Genomic DNA, 26,851 nt, shown 5'->3' with positions numbered 1-26,851 from the left:
TAGTGTATTTGTCACATTTCATCCAATCAGTCCAAGCTATTGCTCACACACTGAAACACTTTATCAATTTAAGGCATGCCTCACATAGGCAGTGCATTTTCACTCTGCATAGTCAATACAGCAGTGCATAGTTACAGCAGATTAGGTCTACATATAAGATAAGGTCCACATATTATTATTATTATTATTATTATTATTATTATTATTATTATTATTATGATTATTATTATTAGTCTGTGTTAACCAGATTTCAAACCATAGTTATTTGCCACCATTTGCTTGATAATCCAGTTTTGGATTAAAGTCAACCTGAAACAGATCTCACTAACAATATTATTGTTCTGAAAACAAAATCCTCATATTCACCACAATGTCAGAGCTCTGAAATAAAATATAATATGGTATGGGAAGACTAACTAAGCTATGGCTAACACCCTCTTGTCTCTTGTCCTCAATCGTGGGTGGGTAAAGGGGTTGAAGGAATAGAGGTTCTAGGCAGTCCTGGGGCCCACTGGACCCTTAGGGAAGGAGGAGCATGACTGCTGGCCTAGGATGAAATGTGGCCAGTAGTTTTCCCTGATTGGCTGTATGGGGCAATAATGTGGCAATATCGGGGTTTATAAGGAAAGGAAGGAAGGGTCCTACTTTTTTCCCCGCTTGGTTCTTTTAGGACAGGCATTTTTGCACTCACTTTTCTGGAGTATATATTATATGTGCACATTGTTTTGTTGTTCTTTGTTCTTATCTATCTAGTCACAGCAGCAGAAGATTTTTCCCCTTGGCCAGCGTTTAAAACAGGCTTGGGGAGGTGGGGTCTTATGGCACCTGCTGGGTCAGAGCTCTGCTGTGGTGAAAGCCATTGCTGACGGGTTGTTCAGGTTTATGGGTATGGTTGTATGGTTACTTTAGCATGGGGAACTAATAAAGCTGTGGCCAAGGCCCTTATTCACATCAATGTTTCCTGTCATCATTTTAATGTGGGTGGGTATAGGGGTTGAAGGTATGGAGGCTCTAGGAGAGCTGGCTCTAGCACCTTATTAGTGATGATAATGACAGTGATATTGATGATGATAGATGATAAGTATATTGCAGCAATTTGGGTTTTGTTCTGTACTCTTTGTACAGAGTATTACTCACAACCTTAAGAGACTTGGGGAAGAAATCCCAAGAAAGCTGGAACACTGCCTCTTTTTGTTATTAAAAGGGATAGTACTAATTTCATCATTATCCAATTATCCATTATCCTACAAATAGAAGGGTTGTATTTATACCAGAAAGAGCTAATTGGGAGTGGCAGACTTTTGCTAATATGCTCAATAACACACTGTCTTAATTGTATTATTTTGTTTTCTGGTTATTGTTAATATAATTACTATACTCACTGCAGTAGGGAAAATGGACATAGATATGTTTTCCATCTGAAGATGTGACCTGCCACTCACCACTCCCAAACTCTCCTATAGCAGAGGTTGAGGTTTCATGGAGCAGGTAGCTCCACTCACAGAATTAAATGTTAATACACTTTCTTCTATATCACATCTTTAATTTAAAATTATATTTAGGAATTTGAGTTGAAGCTTACCACAGCTAGTGGATGTAGTGGATACTATGTGTACAGCTAGTGTCAGTGTAGTATATCCTTTTAAAAGCTAAAAATCTATTCATACATCCCTATCCCCTTTAAGCGAGTACATCAGTTGGTAAGCAACAAATAAAAATTATAAAACTGGCATGCATCACTAGCACTAAAGACATTTTAAAATATATTTCTAAGCATTTATCAATATAATCTACTAACCTGCTCATGAACTTGTACCGGCGGTGCAGGTAATAGATTTTTCTCCTGGAAGAACAGCAAAAATGAAGCCAGTCGAGAAGAAAACCCATCGTCAGTTATAGTACTGAACTAGCAAAGAAGCAAAGGAGATTGAAGATAGAAGCCTGTAAGAGGTGGAGGAAGAGACTAAAGGAGAGATTAACACAAACAACAGTCAAAGAAAGTTGTTGTATATTTCTAGAAGTACTTCCTTTAAAAGGAGCTTCTGCTGATTTTAGTTGTATTTACTGAGCAGAGGTGCTTCCAGAATGCAATCATTCATGCACTGAATTAAGTCTCTTCATATTATACTTGGTTGATAATGTGGTGAATATAAGAAGTCCCTTGCTTGATTCTTTACCTGAGAGGGAACTGCTCACTTTAGAGAGAATTCCACCAGTATGAATTTACTACTTTTTGGTAGTTGATCCATGTCCTGTGGAATATCTCATCTTCCTTTTGATCTTCAGAATACCCAGGAATTGGAGCAGCTACATATGTTAATGCTATAATGAATGTATTATCCAGAGGTAAGAGTCTTGGGTATTTATATAGAAAGCATTTAATGCCTAAGAAATCATATCTGTCAACATTTCAAATGGGAAACGAGGGACATTTTTTCTTGGGCCTGTCATTAGATGGTAGGGCTTTTTATGTAACAGAGTATGATATTTATAAGCAGAAAAAAAGTATTTTACAGTTTAACAGTTTTTTACAATTTAATAAATAAATCAAATTATGTCTATATACATTATTAAGACTTTTAGGGCCATATAACACACTTATACCCAGCACACATTCTAAGCTGCTAAAAAAAAAAAAGAGGGATGTCAGGGGTGGAACTAGAGACACAAGGCTTTGTGTCCCAAAAAGGTACAGACCCTCCGAAAGGTGGACACTTCAGAGGTATAAGAAAGTTTATATTCAGGATCAGAGGTGGAATGTATCTGTAGAAAACCTAAAAATGTGGATATTTTTTGTTGTGATTTTGTCTTTTTCAATGTATAGGGATATATAATAAAGAACATACTGGAAAACTTTAATCAGTTTATGATAGTATTTGCATGATCACATTATGCAGTCACAGTGAATCAGATTTACAAATCAATCTTGGTTTGCACATAAAGTTATTACCCACATTGTATCACGTTATGTGTACACGACACTGACTAGCGAAAGCTAGGCTGTCTTGTTTGTGTCAGGATGATGCTGTTTCTAGATTGTGGTCTATTGAACGGTAATGCAAGAAAACAGCTCATAAATTATACATCATGTATGCATTATTAATTTGTACTTGTCCCCAATAACCTCTAGTGAGCCATTAAAAGATAAATTCCTCTACTTGTGTGATTATCTATTTGTGTAGCCTGCTGATTGTCTTGGAGGCACTTCATTATCTTGCTATGAAATAACAGTGAAACACTGGAGCACCTAGACATTGCAAACAAAGGCTCACAGATAAAGGATCGCCTATTTGTTGTATTAATATGACCTGCATTTACAGCAAACTGAACGATATATTCACAAGGTGTAGTTTGTTTTATTATGCTGGCGAGTCTTTTAGTATTTTTGTTATTGAACGAAAGCCAGATATTTGGCTTCATTAATTTTGAACAGGCATATGAATATAATATATCTTTACTCCCGCAAACTATGGTAGTAATGTGCATTTAATGTGCAATTAGAACACCTGATTTGAATCTGCATTCCACAGTAACTAGAAGTGACACGATTGTGCAACATGTATGCCAGCACCATCCATGGGTACAACCTCTATTTCAACATTCTTCCAATTATGCATGCCTAACTTGGAACATAACACAATAAATGTTGTGGAAATATAGATCTAGATATTCTTTGTTTTTCTTTTCATCCACAAACCTTTCTATATGCTCCTGGAGAACAAAACCTCAGCAAATCCAAAAGTCATTCCTTGTCTACCTCTGGTCCATGTGAAGGCTGATTTACCATGGTGCTGTATTATCCTTTTACAAAAGCATAAAGGTACTGTTCTATTAGTAACTACCTGAAAGGCATTCTCACATTCATCTGCTCAGCATATCTTCCAAGGACATCCCATGGAGCGTGCAACTTTACAAATATGATGTCACTGTTTATGATTGACGACTGCAAGAAGAAAACATCAGAAACTAATAAGTGCTGTGTCACTCATTTTTCACTGAGAGAAAATATGACCTTTAAGCTTTCTAATGCATATTAATACAGGGTTAATTTGGCGATAATGAAAAAACTGTGGAAAAAAATTTTTGATCAAGTTTTATATGTCAGTCTATCAATACTAATTTACTTAAACAGTAAAACAAACCATTTAAAACAAGTTTAGCCAAATAAAACTGCACAAGGCTGAAGCACACTGTGGGTACAAGCTGGATACGCTGGCTGACGCACACTGAGTTGATCAAAGCCGGATCAAGAGCATCACAGGCCTGGTGCGGAGGATTTTGGTGGCCATTTTATGGGGGGGGGGAAATAGACAAAATTTTATCATCGGCATCCATGTGTCCTGGATAAAGACACATGGTTAACAATCATAATTAAATTATTTTATAGTTCCAAAAGTTTTACTGTTGTGAAATTACACAGTTAACAACATGAATAGCACCAGAAATTGGTAAAACAGGGGCAGAAACCAGTGCGTCTCCTTCAGGATTCCGCGCTTGGCAGATAATACAAATCAAATCTTATGTGATGGGATTGGGAGTACATCAGTTCACTAAAAAAAAGTCATCATACACGGGACGCCTGAAGCCACAATTTACTGCCACTAATCCTTTTAATAAAATATGCAGATTGAAACACAAAACCTTTACTTTTCCTTCCACTGATTTCTGGGCCAAGAAAGTTTTGTCCTGTGAAGTGTCTACAAATTGAGGAGGGCGTTTTATCTCTGGATAAGTAAAAATTAAATAGTTCTATTTATTCCTGCAATAAGTAAACTGCCAGGAAACAGACAACCAAACCCAAACACACACACACACAGGGTCTCCAACACCGACACCCAGACACACACCAGGACAGGCTCTGCCACACTGAAACATAAAATTGATTTTCTACACTGCTTTGTCAATAACTGCCCCTTTTGTATTTTTACCCCCTTGTCTATTGATGCCCCAGCCAGGCCCCCTTTACTATTGATTAATGTGTCCCCCCAACATCCTTGTGTATTGCGCACTTTGGATGCCCCTGGCATAGCGCGTTACCAATTGTCTTCTTGGGGACTATGGTCCCAGCTACCTTGAGATCATTGACAAGATCATCCTGTATAGTTCTGGGCTGATTCCTCACCATTCTCGTGATCATTGAAACTCCACGAGGTCAGATCGGGGGAGATTGGCAGTTATTTTGTGTTTTTCCATTTGCGAATAATCGCATCCACTGTTGTCACCTTCTCACCAAGCTGCTTGGCGATAGTCTTGTAGCCCATTCATGCCTTGTGTAGGTGTGTAGGTCTACAATCTTGTCCCTGACATCCTTGGACAGCTCTTTGGTCTTGGCCATGGTGGAGAGATTGGAATCTGATTGATTGATTGCTTCTGTGGACAGGTGTCTTTTATACAGGTAACAAACTGAGATTAGGAGCACCCCCTTTAAAAGAGTGCTCTTAATCTCAGTTTGTTAACTGTATAAAAGACACCTGGGAGCCAGACATCTTGCTATTTGATAAGGCATCAAATACTTATTTCACTGAGTAAAATGTAAATCAATTTATAAATTATTTGAAATGCGTTATTCTGGATTTTGTTGTTGTTATTCTGTCTCTCACTGCTCAAATAAACCTACCATTAAAATTATAGAATGCTCATGTCTTTGTCAGTGGGCAAACATACAAAATCAGCAAGGGATCAAATCATTTTTCCCTTCACTGTACAAGAAGCCACACTAATGCTGCAGGATGATGTAACAAGCACTAGGCTCATTCCTCCACTAGTAGGCCTGTCCTGTTTGAAGAATTAAGGTTGACCCTGGCTACCCTTGGCAGTAGTCTCCAGTGATGATGATAATGAAAAAATGCAAAACACTAAACATCAAAATATCCCAGCCTTATTATTTTTTGCAAAATATATGCATTTTGCTACTCTTTAATCTGACTTGGACCATGTTAAACTACATATAAGAATACCTCTTTCTCCATGTGTAATCCTTCTGCACGTACATTCCTTTCAAAAATCTCTCTTTTCTCAGACTGGGGGCTTGATTTTCTGTACACCAGTATATAGTCAATACGACACTTCCCATCATTAAAAAATAATCCATTAGTTCTGTTCTTCTCTGGTGCACTTAAAACCTAAATATAAAAAAATATAACAATCATAATTAAATTATGTTATAGTTCCAAAAGTTTTACTGTTGTGAAATTACACCAAAGCACACAACTAAACGACATAGGGTAGATTTAGAAAATGGCATAAAAGCGAGTGAAAAACATCAAATTACTATAAAGTTCTATATATACATGTTCTATGATCAGGTCTATAAAATTACACAATTTAAATTCATTTATGGGAAACAGAGCAAGACTGGCCTACCAGAATCCCAGGAAATCTCCCGGTGGGCCACCTGCCCTATAGCCGGTCTTGAGCAGGGCAGAGGGACAATTGATCTTAAAAGGTGCCTATCCAACTTGGACAGGCCCACTCGCAGAGATGGGAATGCAGCGAGGTTACGTAACAAGAGGTTATGTGACTCTGCAGTGAAAGTTTGGCTGAAGCTGAAAGAAGCCTCAAGAAAAGTAAAGGGTAAGGGGTGAGGTGAGTGACTGACTGAGTATGTATTCATGTATGTATGTTACAGTGAATATGTATGTGTGTGTGTCAGCATGAGTGTGTATGTATAAGTGTAACTGTTTGGATGAGGGTGTTTTTTAGCATGAGTGTATATGTATAACTGTGCCTGGTAGCATGCGTGTGTAAGAGTTTGTGTGTTGGAGTGTGTGTTAGCATTAGTGTGTATGTGTAAATGTGGGTGTAAACATGAATGTGCATGTGTAAGTGTGTTAGCATAAGTGTGTGTTTTAGAGGGAGTGTCTATATGTAAGCATGTGTGTTAGTATGAGTGTATATGTATATATGTATGTTAGCATGAGTGTGTGTTTGTATGTGTGTAGCATGAGTATATGCTTGTGTAAGTATGTGTTAGTTTCAATGTGTGTGTAAATATGTGTGCCATATGTAGTATAATATGGGGTGAGAAAGGAAATGAATGGATGAATGAAAATGAATGGATGAGGGGATGGAAATGATGGTGGGGGTTATGAATATGGTGGTTGGGAATAAGGATTGTGGTGAGGGATGGGAATGAATTATAATGTGAGAGGGTGTGATAATGGGCAGGTATAGCTCCCACACTTACCCCTCCCTCATTCTCCCTCTCACATTTTTAGCTCTAAATATTTTTTAGGAGAGCTACAGGTTTATTTGTGCTGTTTATTATCTATTTGTATTTTAAAACACATTTTTTCAATAATTTAGTTAAATAAACTTTAAAATGGTTCAGATTATAACAGTGCTCTTCCAGTTGGTCCCAAACCATTACTTGATGTTATGGGGTGCAGTGATATTAGGAACTATGAGTTTTCATGCATATCTTATTTGTATGGGACCTCACATATGTGTTGTGTGCACAATAATGGTGACATATAAAATAGGGAGCTGGTATTTCATTATTTACAGGGCTAGTTGGTATTCCCAGTCTGGCTCTGTTGGGAAACTAGTAAAGGGGTAAACATAATTGGGCTTCTTCAGTAAAAAAAAATATAAAAAAATATGAGGTATAACAATTTTTCACATGTTGGCCCACAAAGAGCAGTAATCATTATGAAAAGCACAAAATAGGAAGCTTTACTTAAAAGCATACAGTTCTATTTTCTAGTAAAATGTATCCTATGCAGGGAGTTGCTTAGTTCATTGTACTGTTATATTGCTTTTCTGACTTTAAGTAAAAAAATAGCCTGAAGGAAAGTGGAAGGCAAAGAGAAGGGACTACATTTTGGAAGTTTTTTTAAAGCTCTAAGTAACAGAATGAAGTTTTCATCAAAAGGTTAAAAGCACACTAGGTTTTACAGAGCGTTGTGCTTTGATCATGCATGGTATGTATTAGCTTACCATTGTTACCTTTCATAGGCATGAGTACCTTCTGTTAAGATTTTGTTACAGTTTGATGTTCATTGCCTATTAAAGCTGCTAGGGGTAAAGGTCTGAGAAATATTTCAGTTGAAAAAAAAAAAATCCTTAAAATAACCTAACTCTACTTTCACAGAATCGTTTGCTGATAAAACCAATGTGAAAATAATGAAGAAAATCTGAACAAGCTAAACATAAAAATTGGGAACATTCTTTAATAATGATTTGTTCCTTTGCAGGTCACAGAATAGTATGTCATTTTTACAGTCTTTTCCCTGATCCATCACTTCTTTCTTTTGAATATGGTTTATAGTTATAACTTATGATGACATACCTGAGAGATCATAATGACCACTGCTACCATTATAAAATGCGTAGTATTGGATTTATACACATAAACCAAGTGAAAATAGTAAGAACTGTTTGCAGTATTTTAAGTTTGCAGCTGAAACTTCTCTTGTTGATTTGGCATGTCAAAAAGTTTCACTGTGCTAAACTGCTCTGTTAAGCCGCATGACAATTTTATTGTACTGTATATGTATTAGGTACCGAAAAACAGATAAGACCCAAAATTAATAACAAATAGGTAATAACTCTAAGGTTTTAGTGACCAGAAAGGTTTTAAAAAAAAAAAAAAAGTGCCATTCCATCATGTGTGTTTGTCTCAGCAAAGTTTTTAATGTGTCACAAATTAATAATATAAAAACATTTGAAATAATAATAAATGCTAATAGATGATCTCATTACTAATGATACATGTATTACTGTTTTGAAATAATGCATTTTTATATGCTTTGGGAGAAATTGTATACCAAGCTGGATATTTCTCAAAGCCAATATAGTATAGCCCTAATTTTCCAACCTGTGTAGTATCATATTGTTAGTACTATAAATAATTTCACAGAAAAAAAAATAATTGGATGTGAAATAAATTACTGCTTAATAACTCTGAATTTAGGGAACACTACTAATCATGGGTAACATCTATAAGAAAGGAATGGCCATGATAGAATTACTTTGGGTAGGAAACAAAGTTGTACCTCGCCTTCAGCATCCAACCTGCTCCCTTCATCTGACATGCTTGTCAAATTACCGCCATGAAGCAAAGAGTCATCATCTTTGGAAGGACTGTTTGCAGCTTCTAAGTCATCAAATAATATATTTATATCTTTAACTCCTAGGAGAAAAAAAAGAAATGAAAGAGACAAATAAAAAACATGACATTTTATGCCTATGTCAATGTACGGTAATTTCAAGACTATGTATTTTTGTGAATGGTGGGCATCCCTTGGTAACTCAGTTAAATGAAACTACCGTACGTTCATATCTTTACATTTAGCTTTCATCAAAAATAATATACAACTAAATTATAATTTCTTTGATTCTTGTTTCTACAATTTATGTGTATATGATACAGTTAAACTTATTAAGTACATTTTCCTCTTAAAACAATAGTTGCTAGCTGTGTAAGAATGTGTTACCTGGATAATGAATCTCAGTCTTCCCATTTGAGAGAGCACATTTTCCAGCAGAAGAAGACTCCATTCTTATTCCCCTTCTAAGTGGAGGGAGTGAGGAATGCCTGACCACAATCTGATCGCTAGCAAGAGAGTGGTTTGCAAGACTTTTCCTCTTATGAATTTGCAAATGTTTGTTAGACCCATGGATGGATATACTTATTCCTGAAGAAAATAAATATTAAATACAGTCAATATTTATAACAGAATGTGGAAATCATCAATAACATACAGAATACACTAAAGCATCATACAGTGGCAAAGTTTGTGGTTGGGTGATCCTGTGCTGAGGCATTCTCATTCACAAGCTTGGAAGCATTATCTAGTCACTACATAATTGATCTTGAAACTTAAGGTCTAGATCCACATTGGATGAAGCCTAGGTCAGGTTGAAGGAGGTAAAGTCTATAAGAGAAAAGGTTTTTTCACAGCATATCAGGGGATTTAATGTTTACTACAAGCAGGGGGGATATTTAAATTATGCCAATTGGGTCTAAGGTGGCACCAGAAGATTGGTGCAGGCCCCTAACTTGGTAGAATACATTTATGTTCATGTGACACAGCTACATGTGTTCCTTCACTCGGCTGCATCATGATTAGATTAAACAACATTATATTAAAATCTCTGTTCCCTCCAATAGACCACCAGATAGGAATATACCCTCCAGGATAAAGTAGTTGTGAGGAATCTTAAACAGGGATAGACTTGAGGGGTGGCAGTTGTATTTGTTTGGTAAGAAAGCTACAGACTACAATGCAATGTGAAAAACTGCAGATCAAGGAAAGAAAGTATAAACCCCCGTTTAATATCTGCAATCACATACTGATTTTATGCATAGAAAGAACTGTGGATATATATATATATATATATATATATATATAAAACATTTTTACATATTTACCTGATATAAATATCATATAATAATATATAACAACTCTGATTAAAAAATCCCCCTTCTTTGCATACTACAAAGTTAGATTATTTAAGGAAAATAGACTTTAAAATGGGTTGTATATTTGAGAAATATAAAAGATACGTCTATATTAAGATTTGTAAGTATGATCTACCCACTACTACCGTATTCGCTTGATTATAAGACGACCCTGATTATAAGACGACCCCCAAAATCTAAATATTAATTTAGGAAAAAAACAAAAAGCCTGAATATAAGACTACCCTATAGGAAAAAAAGTTTTACTAGTAAATATGAATTCATGTAAAAAAAAATTCATATTTAATAAAAGCTATGATTGAGAAAAATATATATTTTTTTATTTCCTTTTATTTGCCAACCTGCCCCCCCAGTTATGCACATCTGCCCCTAGGGTTGCCACTCTGCCCCCAGAAATGCTTTATACCCCCTATTTGCCACTCTGCCCCATGATGTGCCTTTTAACCCTCTATATGCCACTCTGCCTCCAGAAATGTCTTATACCCTCCTATATGCCACTCTGCCCCATGATATGCCTTTTAACCCCCTATGTGCCAGAGTGGCATATAGGGGGTTAAAAGGCATATCATGGGGCAGAGTGGCATATAGGGGGTTAAAAGGCATTTCTGGAGGTATATATATATATATAACTGCTAACAGCAATCACACTCCTATCAAGCCAAGGCAGCCAGTACATGCTGGAACCTGGGGATGATAGGAGTGTGAGTACAGCCTCCCTATGCCATGCTACCACCACCACCACCCTTACACATCCATGCTATCACACACACACTCATTCACAAACATTTAAATACTCATTCATTCCATTAATCACACATACTTGATGGTTCAAGACAAACCTTTGCTCATGTCTGCTCTAGAGGAAAAAATGGCTCAAATGCCAATGGAGGTGGGGATTTACAGGACATTATCATATACTGTTTTTGCTTTGTTTGTCAGCCAAAATGGTATGTATATTATATAATGTGTTTGTAATACAGGAAGAGGAGATTGAGGTTATAAGGGAAAATAAAGACAATGGTTAATACTCTTGGCTTAAATTCAAAAGATCACTATTAGCAGATTAATTATAAAAATAAATAAAAAAGAGAAGTAGAAATATTGATAGCAGAACATTTTAAAATAGCAATAATATAACAATAGACAGACAAGGAAGCTATATACATAATTATGGTTTGTCTAATCAACCAGCAACTCTTTACATTTATTAATTCATATGCTCCAAATAAAAACTTGGCAGATATTCCCCCAAAAATAATGGTTAAAGTAGGCATAATTAAGAAAGGCCGTATAATATTGTCAGGATATTTAAAAATGGTGGTAGAACCTTTTATTAATAAAAACTGCTTAAGGGGCTAATAAGACAAGCAACAATATTACAAAAATGTCATGATAGCTGGAGGATTTACAATCCTGATATTAAAAATTATACACACTTCAGACATCAATCTAAGTAGAAAAAATGGTTTAAAATTATGTGGATGGATCATAATGCAGTGACATTATGTATGAAAGTGGATAGTAGGCATGTTACACATGCATCCTATAGACTAAAAAATAATTTGTTAATACCACTGGAAACCCAAATATTTATTAGGAAAATGGCAGCTTTTCTTTAAAGAATATATAAATGAAAATATCACGTTTGACCAAATTTAATGCACATACAAATGTGTGATGAGATAATATTTAATCAAATTAGGTGCCAAGTTAAAAAAAAAAAAAGAGAGATATTTAGCAATTATACATAAGTTTAAACAATCTTAGCAAAAGAAATAAGAAGAACCCCTTAAAAGAACATGTTATACTAACAGATAAGATTAAAAAATAAAAGTGTAATTGCCCCTGCCGGCGATGCTGCGTAGATAACGGGAGCGCAAATCCGTAGGTTCAGGTCAGGAGTTAGGGTCCATAAGAGCAACTCTATTGGTCGCTGGCTGAGGCCTCCTCTAGAGGAGGCCCCTGCAGGCGACCAATAGAGTCGCTCGCAATGACCTTTAACCCCTGACGGCGAACGTATGGATTTCCGGCTGTGCGAGTGAGCCTATTGGTTGCCTGTAGGGGCCTCCTCTGGCATCAACCAATTGACTGCGGAACTTGGAAGAGTTAACGGTCCGTACGAGTGACTCTAATTGTTGCTCGTCTTATAATCGGGGTCGTCTTATAATCAGACCTCAATATAGGTCTGACTTTGAGACGACTAAGATCCAGATCCCCCGCAGCTGCAGGTGCCGGTGCCGATGGGTACATCCTGGTGCCATGTGTTCTCCAGGTAAGCAACACACACTAACATGGCCATCCACGTGATGTAAAAGAAAACATGATTCATCAGACCAGGCCACCTTCTTCCATTGCTCCATGGTCCAGTTCTTATGCTCACATGCCCTTGTTGGCGCTTTCAGCAGTGGACAGGGGTCAGCATGTGGCTATGCAGCCCCATACGCATCAAACTGTGATGCTCTGTGTGTTCTGACACCTTTCTATCAGAACCAACATCAACTTTTTCAGCAATTTGAGCTACAGTAGCTCATCTCTTGGGTTTGACCACATGGACCAGCCTTTGCCCTCAATGTGCATCAATGAGCCTTGGCTGCCCATGACCCTGTCGCCGGTCCACTGCTTTTCCTTCCTTGGACCACTTTTGATAGGTACTGACCACTACAGACCGGGTGCGCCCTAGCCATCACAATTTCAAAGTCACTTAGATCCTTAGTCTTTCCCATTTTTTGTGCTTCTAACACATCAACTCTGGTGCCTAATGTATCCCACCCACTGACAGGTGCCATGATTAACAAAATTATCATCATTGTTATTGCTTTCACTTGTCAGTGGTCATAAGGGTATGGCTGATTGGTTTACATAATCCATCAGCTCTGGAAATATGTACATATTGACAGATACAAGCACTTTTATGCATAACAAGTATGTTAGTGTAGAGTAAGCAAAACATAAAGATGACATTGAAACCTAAAGTGCCTGCTCAGATTATAATTGGACCATTTTCCATTCAGTGTGAGGCACATCATAAATATGGCAATTATACCATACCTTTGGCCATGGTCATATCTATACTGCTAGGCTCTTGGTGGTATTATACGAATCAGCTACAGCGATTCTATAGATAATTATTTTACTGTGTTTTAGCATTCTAACACACTGAATAAACAATTGTACCTATTAAAATGTGTGGCTGTTTTGTCTATTCCAGGTAAGCTTCTAGCTCTTATTTGAAAACCATTTCATAAGTACAGTCTGGTCAAACATACTGGGAGTTATTACCCAATAATGGACTTGATTCAATGACTCAACTAAACCTTAATTGGCCTCAACAGTGTAAAAGTAAAAAATTTCACGACCAATGTTTTTCTTTGTTCTTTATAGTTTATCAAGCCTGCACTTACTAGCAGTGAGTCATATTTATTTTATGTTATATTTTAACTCGTCCTTGACAAACAGCACATCAGGAAAGAAGGTCCTTGCTGCCCCACAGGCGCACATCATGTCTTTTTCTACATATAGTATTCCAGTGTAGGCATAGAACTCTTTTGTGTGACCCTTGAATAACATAGATTATTCTGTTGCAACCCAGGCAGATACCAGACCTTTTTCTTCACCTCTAGGGTTACTATTTTACCTTTTAGCATACCAGCCTTATCAAATCAGATGTAAAGATGCTAACATTTGAAGAAAGGAACGCCAAGGTCTTCAAGGCTGAATAACAGATCCTGCTACCCGGTGGCGTACTTGTGGGGGGCACACCTCCCAGTGTAACACTCATCATGGGGGTGCTCCCCGATGTAAACAATTTGGACCGGACCAGGGAGGCAGGAAATAATGTGGTCACATAAAGCGAGGCTGCTCACAGCCAGAGGAAAAAGCTTTGGTTAAGGTAAGAGGTTAAGTAAGGGAAGGAGGGAGAACGTAATGGAGGGAGTATGCATGTAGGACTGCATGTACATTAAAAGCGAGAGTGTATAAGTGTATGTATACATGTGTGTGTAAGCATTAATGTGTATGTGTAAATATGTGAGCATTGATGTGTATGTGGGGAGCCTGAATGTGTGTGTGCAAGCATGGATGTGTGTATGTGAGCATGAATGTGTATGGGTAAACATGTTAGCATGGATGTGTGAGTATGGATGTATCTGTTTACATGTGTGTGGTCATGAATGTGTATGAGTGAATGTGTCAGAATGTATGTGTAAGTGTGTGTGAGCATCAAAGTGTATGTGTGAGCATGGGTGTGTGTGTGTAAGTGCGTATGAGCATGTATGTGTAAATATTAGTGTGTGTGCATGGATGTGTATGTGTAAGTGGGTGTGTGAGCATGGATGTGTATGTGTGTGTATGTGAGTATGGGTGTGTATGTGTTTGAGCATGGATGTGTATGTGTAAGTATTTGTGTGTGAGCATGAATGTGTGTCACAGGGAGTGCGTGTTATTATAGATCGTAACTTAACTAATTTTCAAAATGTTGAAAATATTTTGTGCATGAAATTTATTAGATACAATTATTCACTGATGGTTTTCTGTTTAGGGATGGGACACAAACTTTCTTTATGTCTGATACACTGAATCTTGCTAATATAAAAATCGACATTCCAATTTAAAAATCTAATTTCAGTTACTGCACAATTCCCCTCTATGTATCCTTTCTAATTTGTTATATTCTAAATAGATTAACTAAAACCATTTTCTTAAAATGATAATGTCAATCCCACCTCTGCTATCATGTATTCTTTTTTATCATTCAACATTCATAAAAGAGCACCTCCAATGGCAGCAGCAAAAACATCAGTACAATACCTCCTAAAATGACAAATAGGCAATACCATGAATTTAAATTAGGGCTTGACAAAAATCCCTTGGTGTTTGTCAACACATCCAGAACAACGTGGAGCCCCCTCCTCTGCGGTGAACTGGACTGTCTGCAATTGGAGGTGCAGGGCCGGTTGGAGGGATTACTGATCTTCCCCTAACTGGCCTAAAGTAAGCATGAGGTCAGTTCAGACCTGTTGATCACTGCTCCCTTGCGAGAATGAGAGAAAATGAGAAAAAGGAGAGATAGGGATAAAAGGGAGCGATAAAAAGAAAAAGGAGATGTGAGATAGAGAGAAAAGGAGAGGCAGAGAGATATGGGAAAGATAAAAGGGAGAGGAGATATAAAGAAGAAAAGGAAAGATAACGTGAAAGAAGAGATACAAGATAAATGGAAGACAGGGAGAAAAGAGAGAAATAAAGAGAAAAAGGTGGATAGATAAACAGGAAGAGATAGAGATGTGCAGAAAGGGGAGAGAGACTGAGAAAGGGGGGAGTCTGTTTGTGTTTTGAAAGCATCTGTATGTTAGTGCAAGCAAGTGTGTGGATGCAAGGGCAAGGAGATATAAGGAGAAAGGGGAGAGATAATGTGAGGGAGGAGAGATGTGGACAAAGGTGTGAGAGAGAAAGAGGAGAGATACAGAAGGAAGAGAGATAATGTGAAGTGGGAGAGGAAACAAGAAAATGGTGAGAGGATATGAGATAAGGGGGAGATAATGTGAAAGAAGATAGATAAAATAAAGGGGAGAGGTAGAGAAAGAGAGATACAAATAAAGGAAAAAAGGAGAGACAGAAAGGAGAGATAACGAGAAACAGAAGGGGAGAGCTAAAGAGAAAAGCGAAAGAAAGAGAAACAGGAGATAAAGAATTTTGGCCCACTCTTCTTTGCATAGTTGCTTCCCTTCATTGAGGTTTGCAGGCCTTTGCTTATGCACAGCTCTCTTAAGGTCCCTGCCACAGCATTTAAATAGGTTGCGGTCTGCACGTGACTGGACCATTGCAACACCTTGATTCTTTTCTTTTTCTGCCATTCTCTTGTAGATTTGCTGGTGTACTTGGGATCATTGTTCTGTTGCATGATGCAACTTCAGCCAAGATTTAGCTGTCGGACAGATGGTCTCACATTTGACTCTAGAATACTTTGGTATACGGAGTTCATGGTAGACTGAATGACTGCAAGGTTCCCGGGTCCAGTGGCTGCAAAATAAGCTGTTGGTATGAGGTGTTTGGCATTGTGTTAACAAACTACTCATGCTTCGGCTTGTAAAGAGGTCGTTACACTTGCTGATGGTGGTCAATTAATACTGAATACTCACGCGGCTGCATATATATATATATATATATATATATATATATATATATATATATATATGATTTTAGCTTTACCCCCTTACTTTTGTCCCTGTCTCCCCATGTGTCCCCCTAAATATGATGGCTGGAGGGTCACTGCTCTCAAACCCATCAACTCATCATTCAATGTCTTTATGTACTTTGCTTTGTGCACATGGTCATACTGGAGCAGGAAAATAATCTTCCCTAGACTGGTGCACCAAAGTTGAAAGCATAGAACTTCCAAAATGTCTTTATAAACTATGGCATTAACATTACCCTTGACTGGAACTAAGGGGCCCAGCCCAAACCCTGAAAAACAGCCCCAGCCATTATCTATCCTCCACCAAACTTTAGAGTAGGTACTATGAATTCCTGTAGGTCAGTGGTTCTCAACCTTCCTAATGCCGCAACCCTTTAATACAGTTCCTCATGTTGTGGTGACTCCCAACCATAAAATTATTTTCGTTGCTACTTCATAACTGTAATTTTGCTACTGTTATGAATCGTAATGTAAATATCTGATATGCAGGATGTATTTTCATTGTTACAAATTGAACATAATTAAAGCATAGTGATTAATCACAAAACAATGTGTAATTATATATTGTGAAATATGTGTTTTCCGATGGTCTTAGGCGACCCACAGGTTGAGAACCACTGCTCTAGGTAACATTCTCGTGGGATCCACCAAACCCAGATTAGTCCATCAGACTAGAGGACTGCATTGGGATGCGTGTCCCATGGGTCCTGCGGGACCCGCCAAAAAACTTTGCGGGCGGGGGCGGTCTTGCTGGTGTTGTGGGCGGGAACGGTAATCCCATGCAGTCCTGCAAGGCTGCCTTCGCGCTGCCCCCTCACAGCATCTCTTCTCTTGCTCCGCCCAGGAACACAGTGGAGTCTCGTGACGTCACTTCCCATGACTCCGCTGTGAGGGAGTAACACGAAGGCAGCCTTGCGGGACTGCGCGGAAAATCTGCAGTTCAGGTAAGGAGGTGGGAGCGGGTGGGATTGACCACATATGTGGCGGGAGCGGGCAGGATTGGACACACATGTGGCGGGAGCAGGCGGGAGTGGAACACACACATTGCGGGAGTGGGCGGGATTGGATAAAGAATCACATTTCCACTGCTCCAGTGGTGACGTACTTTACATCACTTCACCCAACACTTTGCATTGCACATAGCGGTCTTTGGCTTGTGTGCTGCTGGAAACGTATTTCATAAAGCTCTCGACACACAGTGCTAGTGCTGATGTTGCTTCTATAGTGACACTACACAGTACAGACAATTTTTACTCACTGCACTTTTCACCTCTCAGAAACCCCATCCTGTGAATTTATGTGGTCTACTGCTTCATGGATGAGCTATTATTACTTCAAGATATTTCCACTTACAATAGCACTTATAGTGGATCGAAGCAGATCTAGATGGCAGAAAGTTCACACACTGACTAGAGGCAATGTTTGCATCCTGGCAGCGCCATATTTAAATTCACTGAGCTCTTCAGTACGTCCCATTATACTACCAATGTTTTTCTATGGAGATGTCATGCCTATGTGCTTGATTTTATGCACCTGTTAGCAATGGGTGTGGCTGAAACAGCTAAACTGATAATTCAGAAGGGTGTCCACATACTGTAACTGGGGTCATACAGTGGCAAGCAAAAGTAATTGAACCTCTTGGTATTATCAGTATTTATGTATAAATTTGTCTTAAAATATGATATGATCTTCATCTAAGTTACAATAATAAACACATCTGTTTTAACTAATAACACAATTATTGTATCGTTCTTGTCCATATTGAATATATTATTCCAACATTCACATGTGAGTTGGAAAAAGTAGCTAATCACGCAAACAAAATCTAATTGGTGTCAGGAGTTAGCAAACCTGGAGTCTAATCAATTAAACAGTATTGAAGGTGTGTTTTAGAGCTACTTGACATAAAAAAAACACAACCATTTTAAGTATGGTATTCTTACGAAGAAACCTACAATCAAGAATTGTTGATTTGCATAAAGATGTAACTTGTTGCAAGGTAAACTCAAATAGGTTACATATTCATCAATACACAGTTAGATCAATTGTTTATGAATGGCGACAATTTAGTACTCAAGGGCATAATGCATAACTCTCAGTGAGGTAAAAAAGGAACCCAAGGGTAACTTCTAAAGGCTTGAAAGAATCATTGGAACTGGCTAACATCTCATGTTCATGTCTACCATATGCAAAACATTGAAGAGGCATGGAATCCATCTTCTTATATTACCAAAGGTAGATCAAACAGCGCCCATTTTTAGAAAAAACAAATACTAATCTATATATAGAAGTGGATTTCAAACCTCATACACAATTCCTGATTACCTATGTTGTTACATAGTATGTTTGTACCACAATAGTGCTACATAACACATGAAGCAGATAAACAAACTTGCAAGCAAAAATAATTCAAATCAAAACTTAAAAAATAGTCTTATGTTGCATGGAAAAAGAAATCCAAAGCACTGGGTGTTTAAATCAGCACCGTCAGGTACAAAACCCACCTACATTAATACAAATCCAACGATAATTGTATACCCTCTGACTGCCAAAGAAGTAAAGTAGCTGTCCTACTGTCCTGCTTTGCGTGCACAGTGGGTATTGTAGACCAATTGGTTAGATCCTCTGATCTCTCTTGACTGGCCCAGGGAGCTGTGTAATTGGTAGAGGTTTGTGTTATTGCAGCACAGATCTCCACTGTAGCTTCCATGCGGCCACCTCGTGATGCTCTGCAGCTAAACGTCATGAAGTAAACACCACTTCTGCCTCAAGTCACACATCTCAACACAGCTGTCATTTAGACACATTCAATACTGTTAAAATAATATATATATATATATATATATATATATATAATGTGTGTGCTCTTGAATACAGCATTAGAAATGTTATCCCTAGTACTACCCCCAAATCCCTAGGAATACTTATTTAATAATGTAAAAATGTTTCTGTTAACACCTTTTTGCCTGGAGATATCAAAAAACAAACACTGGCAGGTTGTTTCCATTTACCTGAAAAAAAGCTTCTTAAAATGTATTGCAGGTCTTCTAAGATTTATTTGATTCACATACCACAGAGTGCAATAATATTTGTTTTATTCCGAATAGCATCTTTAATACTTTTAGTGCCAACCACATCTGTCATAAATGGTAGGCAAAGGGGCTAACCAAATATCTATATGGTACAATTTCTGTAGTGTAGTGGGACTGCCATGTCCCCTGCCTGTAGAGCAAGTCTTGTGTGTTTAACCTTTCAGGTACCAGCTGTGTATTCAGGAAAACTAGGCTCTGAATGTCAATTATTTATTTGCTGTGGAGTTTCACTCTGTGTGCTCCACTTGGCAATTGCTATAAGTGACTCCATTCTTTAGTGTAGTGGGGTTGTCATTTGGCTCCTGAGCTTATGGGTTGCCGTCTTTCCCCCTGCCAGTGTAAATCTCACAATACATGTGATACTTCCATCAAAAAAAAGTCCTTGCGTTTACAGTTCAATGCAAAGGCTTCCTTTATAATGATCATAATGCTACTGATCTGTCAAAGACTGACACACACACCTTCACAAGCACTGAACAAATGAACATTCTATCCCTGGCCTTTAGAGTACAGCGTTGTAGAACTGCTTCCCGATCACTGTGTGATTAGTATACCTGGGAAATCTCTGGTATCCAGCTACCTGGGATGCGGGTAGGAGGTCCCGCCAACATTGCGGGAAGTCCTACTGACATCATGAGACACACGCCATTTTTGGAGGGGAAGTATTAAGACTGTGATTAAGACTGAGCCATTCTGCCACTTAAGTAGCAGTGAAGGCAAGAGTGCTTTTGTCCAGTGCACCAGCCCGGGCCTGCCCGGCACACAGTACTACAGGCCTCCTTCTCCTCTAACTTATGGGTGCTTCCATTGCTTTCCAAGCCACCCTTTGGCATTTCACTCTCTTCCATAGGCTTCTCCCTTATTGTCATCATTGCAAATGAATGCCTTCCTACCAAATGTCTCAACTAACAGTCATATCAAGTGGCAGGATGGTAGGTAAATATCAAATACAGCAGAAGAAAAGCAGATTATAGGTTAGGTCCCAAGTCTTTAGGATCTAAACCCCTTTATTTCCTATTCCACTTTAAAGTGGGGTATATAAACCTCATAATAATCATTAAATCTGGACATTTGTGTACAAGTTACTTTGCATAATGAAATGCTTGCGTTAACACTCAGCTCATACTATTATATCTAGTGCTCTATATATCTCTTTTTATAATATTAGTAATAAAAAACAATAACATTATGAATTTGTGTTAGTTCAGGATACAAAACTTTGTTTTATTGCCCTGAAAATTCATTTTTTATTATTCATTTTTCTTCTGCTGGGAGAAAATGAGCTTTTTGCATGTTTTCAACAGCTGAACCACAGGAGTGAGCCTTTTATTCAGTTCAGTGAACTGAGTTTACTTAAGCCAAACATTTGTGCTTGTTTTAAGCATGAATTTAAGTATAAAAAGAAATACAAGATATATGTTTAACATGTGTTTATTATAACAAAATGTTTCTTAAGATTTCTTCAGATTACAGACTTTAGAACATTAAAAATGTAAATGTCAATGTATTTGTGTTTAGGGAGAATACAACCTTTAATGCATTGGCTCCACCTTTTCACTATCACCTAAATTTACTATGCAAATAAGCTGCCGCACTGTAGAGTAGTGATGTTGCACCATTATTGAGTAGTGATGTCACAGCATAGAAAAGCTACTGATTTTTTAAACTATTTTCTGTTGATCTTAAATATCTTCTAAATGAATACAAGAGTGTGAGTTATGGTTAATATTGGCTTTCCTGCTGCAAGGTTAATACACAAAACAACGCCACACCTTTTGCTAATCTAACACTCAAAAATAAAATGGTCTAGTCCTCAATTTGTATTCAGCAAAATATATCAGATTATCATATAAATATCTGACTTTCATGGTCGTACAAAGTGGAGTATGTCCATTCAAGATTCACCTGTCCAGTATAGAAACTACATGCTAATGACAGTGATCTACACACTTCACTAGATACACTCTACCCAATAACAAACACACTACATTACTTATTTTACTGGATGAATCTCAAATCCATATCCTTTTCTTCTGACTTTAACCCAGTCACTTCTGCAACCTTAAAAATAAAGTCTATTATCGCTTCTTTATTTTGCCTTTGAGTAAGTTACTGCCATCGTTACTGTGCTTGTTGTGATCTCAGTATCTCCATCACACTTGTGATGCAGGTGGCACCCTCTAGAAAATAATGTCCTAATCCGTCCTGTAAACCCCAATGTCTTATTAAAGAATGCCCATATGTTTCATGAGAAAATACTGCAAGGCTGTTCTAAAAATGTATTGCATATGTATACAGTTTCTGGCCAATGATAAAACCTTAGGTACTTCTCATCTAATCAATCGTGTTACGTTTTTAGAAAATAAAGACTTTTTTACCCACAACTAACCGAGCAAAACTGTTATTTAGCCTTGGATGTATATGATAAACACTAAGGCCAACTTATTATTAAAATAATAATTAAGACATCTAGGGTATAGCATGTTTTAAAGGGCAATACACATTCAGAAACCAGATCCATCTAACATCTCCAAGAAACTGCAGTGGCGTGTCTGTCTAATAAAATCTGTACATCAGCATTTCCTGCATAAATCTACCAGAGATGGTTTTACAGCAAGCCTCATCTGACTTGCGGATTCATTTACTGAGCAAAAGAAAAAATCAATAGAAGGACCATGACAATTGTCTTACCATTAGCTGTGGAAATGTAAATGCAGTCTAGATACATTCTCTCAATCCAAAACTTAACAATATTGTCTTCCAAGCTGTCAAACAGTAGAATTGGAAAATTATCCACTAGCTTGGCAACAGGACAAGCCACAGGAAGGTATGATAGATTTGCTCTGCAGAGGATAGTTGGAGGGTATCACCCTCTCTGCTATAAATAGCAGATACGTCTTTAAGAGCTCCCATAAGTGGTACTCTGCAATATGTTATTTTTCTCGGAAGCAATTTCCCTTACCATGTATTAACATATTACCATAACACCAAATTATAAAATAGCACATGCCTGAACATGATGTAAAAAGGCATTTTAATCCTTCGGACTTGTAATTATTAATTATATTTACTTTAAGTAAAGTAAAACGTCATATTTCAGAGACTATGCCGGCCAATCAAAAGATGTAGTTAAATATACCTTGAAAACAAAGCATTTATCAATTTAATAGCTATCTTGTACTCTGCAATACAAGGTCAAAAAGAGCTAAATTGCTTTGACAAAAGCATGTGCCGGTAACATATGTGTTTCTTACTAGCCAGCACCTTCTCGTAATTTGATTTTACACTCTTGGATAATCTCTTTGTATACCAGATCCTGAACATGCAGCATAATGCTATTATTCTAAAGTACTAATGAATGAAGGTCAAAGACACAAGACAGAGAAAAGAAAGAATAATACACTGCAGGAAAGCACTGTGTCCGTTCTCATACATTCCTGCACTCACCATAAGCAGAAAATCCACGCGATAACTCAAGAAATTCTTCTTCTCTTTCTTCAATCGAAGAAGCAACCAGAGAATAGTCAGGATGATGCAGGGTAACTCTGCTAGCGCAGACAGTCGATTTGCACTGCAATAGCCCACCTGCACCACTGAACTCTATAGAAGCCAGATACTTACATTTACATGCCAGCTACAATACTGCATTATTACAGCAAATTCAAATCATGCAAAATGCAACTACGGATTATTTCACACCTCCTGCTTTAGGTTACAAGAGAAAGATGGGATACTAAAGAAGCATCTTCCATGTGGAACAGCTACTAAGTAAAATGCCATCAGTATTCCCAGTGAGTCCCTGGAAGCGTCCAATCAAGACAAAGTGAGCAGAGTCAGCATGACGTTGGGGAAAAAAACTGACTGCAAAGCATCAAAGCAAGCATTCCAGTGATAATGACACGGGGAAAACTGGATGTCTTCGCTAGTGCTGTATAAATATCACCCACACACTTATATCAGGCATTTTCTGGTATCAACATACGTATGGTCAAATGCAGAGATGTAGCAGGTCAAAGGTAGCCCTGTGTTCTGTTGCGTTTGCTGCAGTGTCCCCGTGTGCATTACACACAGCAAGGAAAGCAGTGGGTGGATGCTCTTCATTCATATTTCAATGACAGTAGACACACCATTAGCCTGTTTAAGTGGTTTAGTACAGAAGATGGATTATTAAATACATTTTAGTTGGTTAAGGAATTATCTTGGATTGTAAAACAATTTACAGTCTACAAAAAGCCTTGTATGGGTAACATATATATATATATATATATATATATATATATATATATATATATATATATATATATATATACTTCACCCACTAGAACTAATTTAATAACATCCTGGGTTAAAGGCATAATCCACTCTTAGGTGTCCATTTAACATGTACCTAGAATTAATAAGGAGCAATGTCCTGTGTTGTTGGAAAAGGTTAACTGCTGCACAATTAGGTTACATGATTTACAAGATACATAACAGCATTCATTTACACACAAAAATGTCTTGTCATGTGAGTTTGAATTTTGGCTGTTTCTCAGCAATATTTAGGTGATACTACAGATGTAGCTCTTAGCAATCTTTCATACTGTACCTTAATGGCACCTTAATGGCATATTCTGCCCTAGGCCAACCTGGGGACCCACCAACCTATTGGGTACCCTGGTGCACTGTTGTTCAATGAGCCAGTTAAAAGGCAGCCTACAAAGTAATCTATGCCCAGCATACATGTTCTTAAAGGGGCAGTGTACTGTCCCTGACAGCCCCACTAAAGAAGAATTCATATAACAGTACCTTCTGGGTACTTTCAGTATATGCATTCTTAAAATACAAACAAAAAAAATACTTACCTTAGGTAAAAGCTTCAGCACAACCCCTACCTGGGTTTGAGATTTTGCACCACTGATTTATATTGAAATCAATAGGAGTTATTTCCGCACAAGAGGAGGTCTCATGAAATCCCCCCGCAACTTTCACAGAGCCAGCTCTGGAGCTACATGGGAAATTGCTGGTTATGGGCCAAGGGGCAAATGTATATCAGGGGATTCTGCAGGATTTCCTCAGACATTTGTATGGGTGACACCATGTAAACTTAAAGGGACTTGGCCATCATATGCATTAAAAGTGAATGTGTGGCACTGTAGGCCAGTGGTCCACCAGGGATTTGCCTGGTGTGCCAGATGGCCATTTAGGGCTTAGCTGTAACCTACAAAGAAATTCTTTGTATACCAGTATACCACTACACATATCAATCTAAGGATCGGAAAACATAAGGCTAAAATCCAAGCAGCACTAAGAAGGACAAGGTTTTGGATGCTGTGATGGCCAGGCCTTTTAAATCAGCTAAACATAAGTTCAACAAATCAAGAATTCAAGTGATCCAATGGATACAATTCAGTCGGCCGAGCCTGGACATGGCTCTAAATCGGCTGGACTTTATTTTCTGTATGGATTGGCTGGAGGTGACCCTGCATAGGGAGGTGAAGGCTAAGTCCTTGAGCTGCATTTGGGGTGGTGTGGGTTATTATTTGTTGTTTCTCTACACTGCCATTTGACTTGCCTATCTTGTATGTTTTATGTCTCTATAATTTGGGATGTTGTATCGTGTTGTTCTCTCTGTATGTCTATTGTATTTCTGTAGTTTGTTTTGGCTCGTCTACATTGTATGCTCTATATATATATATATATATATATATATATATATATATATATATATATACTATCCTCTTTGAATAAAAATAAGTTTGAAAAATAATTCAAGTGATTGACTCCTCAGATAGGGTGGAAGTAGGGAAGAAGTTCTCAAAAATAACCTGCTTGGATCAGTAGACTTAATGTCCTACAACCCTGTGGCCTCAATGAGGACTATGAATCGGTACACTTTACCTAAACCGCACAGAGATGTTGGAAAGTGAGTTGGTTTATTAATGGTTTGTACTACTAAGCATTTATGTAAATACGCCTCTTTCCCTTTCAGGCACTTGTTAAGATGACCATGGCTCACACGGCACCTTCCATCTCATTATCCTGTATCTTCTGCTTTATGGTGTATTCATATATAATTGCTTTTCAACACCAAAGGGTGAGTATACCTTACTCATAAACCTCAGTCCCCATTTGTGACTTTTTGATGTCTGACAGGCAGCAATAGACATTTTGTAATTAAATTCCAGACACAGGGAGAGAGTAAGAGCAACAACTTTTATTTTAATTTCTATATTTACTTCTACTTACACTGTATACTTTTATTATCATTAATTAACTCATGAGAGGCCAGGATACTTACTGCACATGTGTATTTGTAAATTTCTGTCATCACAAATATGTGAAATGTCCCTTTAATTACATTTTGCTAGCTGTACTTTAAGATTCTTGCCATAGAGGAGCATCTTCAGAAACTTCTGATCAGGAGTATTAGGGCATATGAAGGATGATTGATGTCCGAGGACACAGCAGCCCATTTACATGCTACATTCCAATCCAGGATATGCAGAGAATAGATTCGATCTTATATGCTTCTCATGTGTTTAAAGATTAATTATGATTCAAGGATTTGCTTCTTTATTTAATTAGGGTTTAGAGTTTAGGCGAGTGATCAATTGAAATATCTTGTATATGAATATTTATGATGGATTAATCATATGTTGAGATAAACTATAAACATCTTTGAGCATATTTGTTTAATCAGTTACTTTACTCATATGGCAACTACCGTATTTGCTCGATTATAAGACAAGGTTTTTTTTCAAATGCTCTGAAAAATACCCCTCATCTTCTAATCGGGGTCGTCTTCTAATCAGACCTCAAATAGAGGTCTGATTAGGAGACTAAGATCCAGATCCCCCGCACCGCTGCAGGGGACCTGGATCCTCCTGTCTCACCCGACCCCCCCCCATCATACACACACTTACCGGTGCTTCCTGCTGTGTTGCCGAGAGAGAGAGTGTGTGTGTGTGTGTTAGTTAGTTAAATGGGGGTATAGGGTGTGTGTGTGTGTGTGTGTGTGTGTGTGTGTTAAATGGGGGCATAGGGCATTTCTGGAGTGGCGTTAAGGGGGCATTTAATAGAGCACTCTGCCTCCTGAAATGCCTTATACCTCCCTATATGCCACTCTGCCCCATAATATGCATTTTAACCCCCTAAATGCCA

The 26,851-nt window shown here is 37.8% G+C and overlaps 1 protein-coding gene across 1 annotated transcript in view; it reads right to left on the bottom strand.

The window, feature by feature from the left end:
* Nucleotides 1-23,532, bottom strand: part of ANO4 (anoctamin 4) — an 88,184-nt gene extending 64,652 nt beyond the window's left edge. Inside the window, exons 1-6 of the mRNA XM_053462082.1 lie at nucleotides 23,156-23,532; nucleotides 9,438-9,638; nucleotides 8,997-9,133; nucleotides 5,958-6,122; nucleotides 3,843-3,943; nucleotides 1,799-1,843 (exon numbers count right to left, since the gene is read on the bottom strand). Of these exons, the coding sequence (XP_053318057.1) occupies nucleotides 1,799-1,843; nucleotides 3,843-3,943; nucleotides 5,958-6,122; nucleotides 8,997-9,133; nucleotides 9,438-9,501 (512 nt within the window). The 5' untranslated portion in view covers nucleotides 9,502-9,638; nucleotides 23,156-23,532. The remainder of the gene's footprint in view (nucleotides 1-1,798; nucleotides 1,844-3,842; nucleotides 3,944-5,957; nucleotides 6,123-8,996; nucleotides 9,134-9,437; nucleotides 9,639-23,155) is intronic.
* Nucleotides 23,533-26,851: the final 3,319 nt, after the last annotated feature.

Source organism: Spea bombifrons, chromosome 4 (assembly GCF_027358695.1).
Source record: "Spea bombifrons isolate aSpeBom1 chromosome 4, aSpeBom1.2.pri, whole genome shotgun sequence".
NCBI classification, from domain to species: Eukaryota; Metazoa; Chordata; class Amphibia; order Anura; family Pelobatidae; genus Spea; species Spea bombifrons.
Note: the sequence above shows the minus strand (reverse complement) of the source record. Positions and strands in the feature narration are given on the sequence as shown.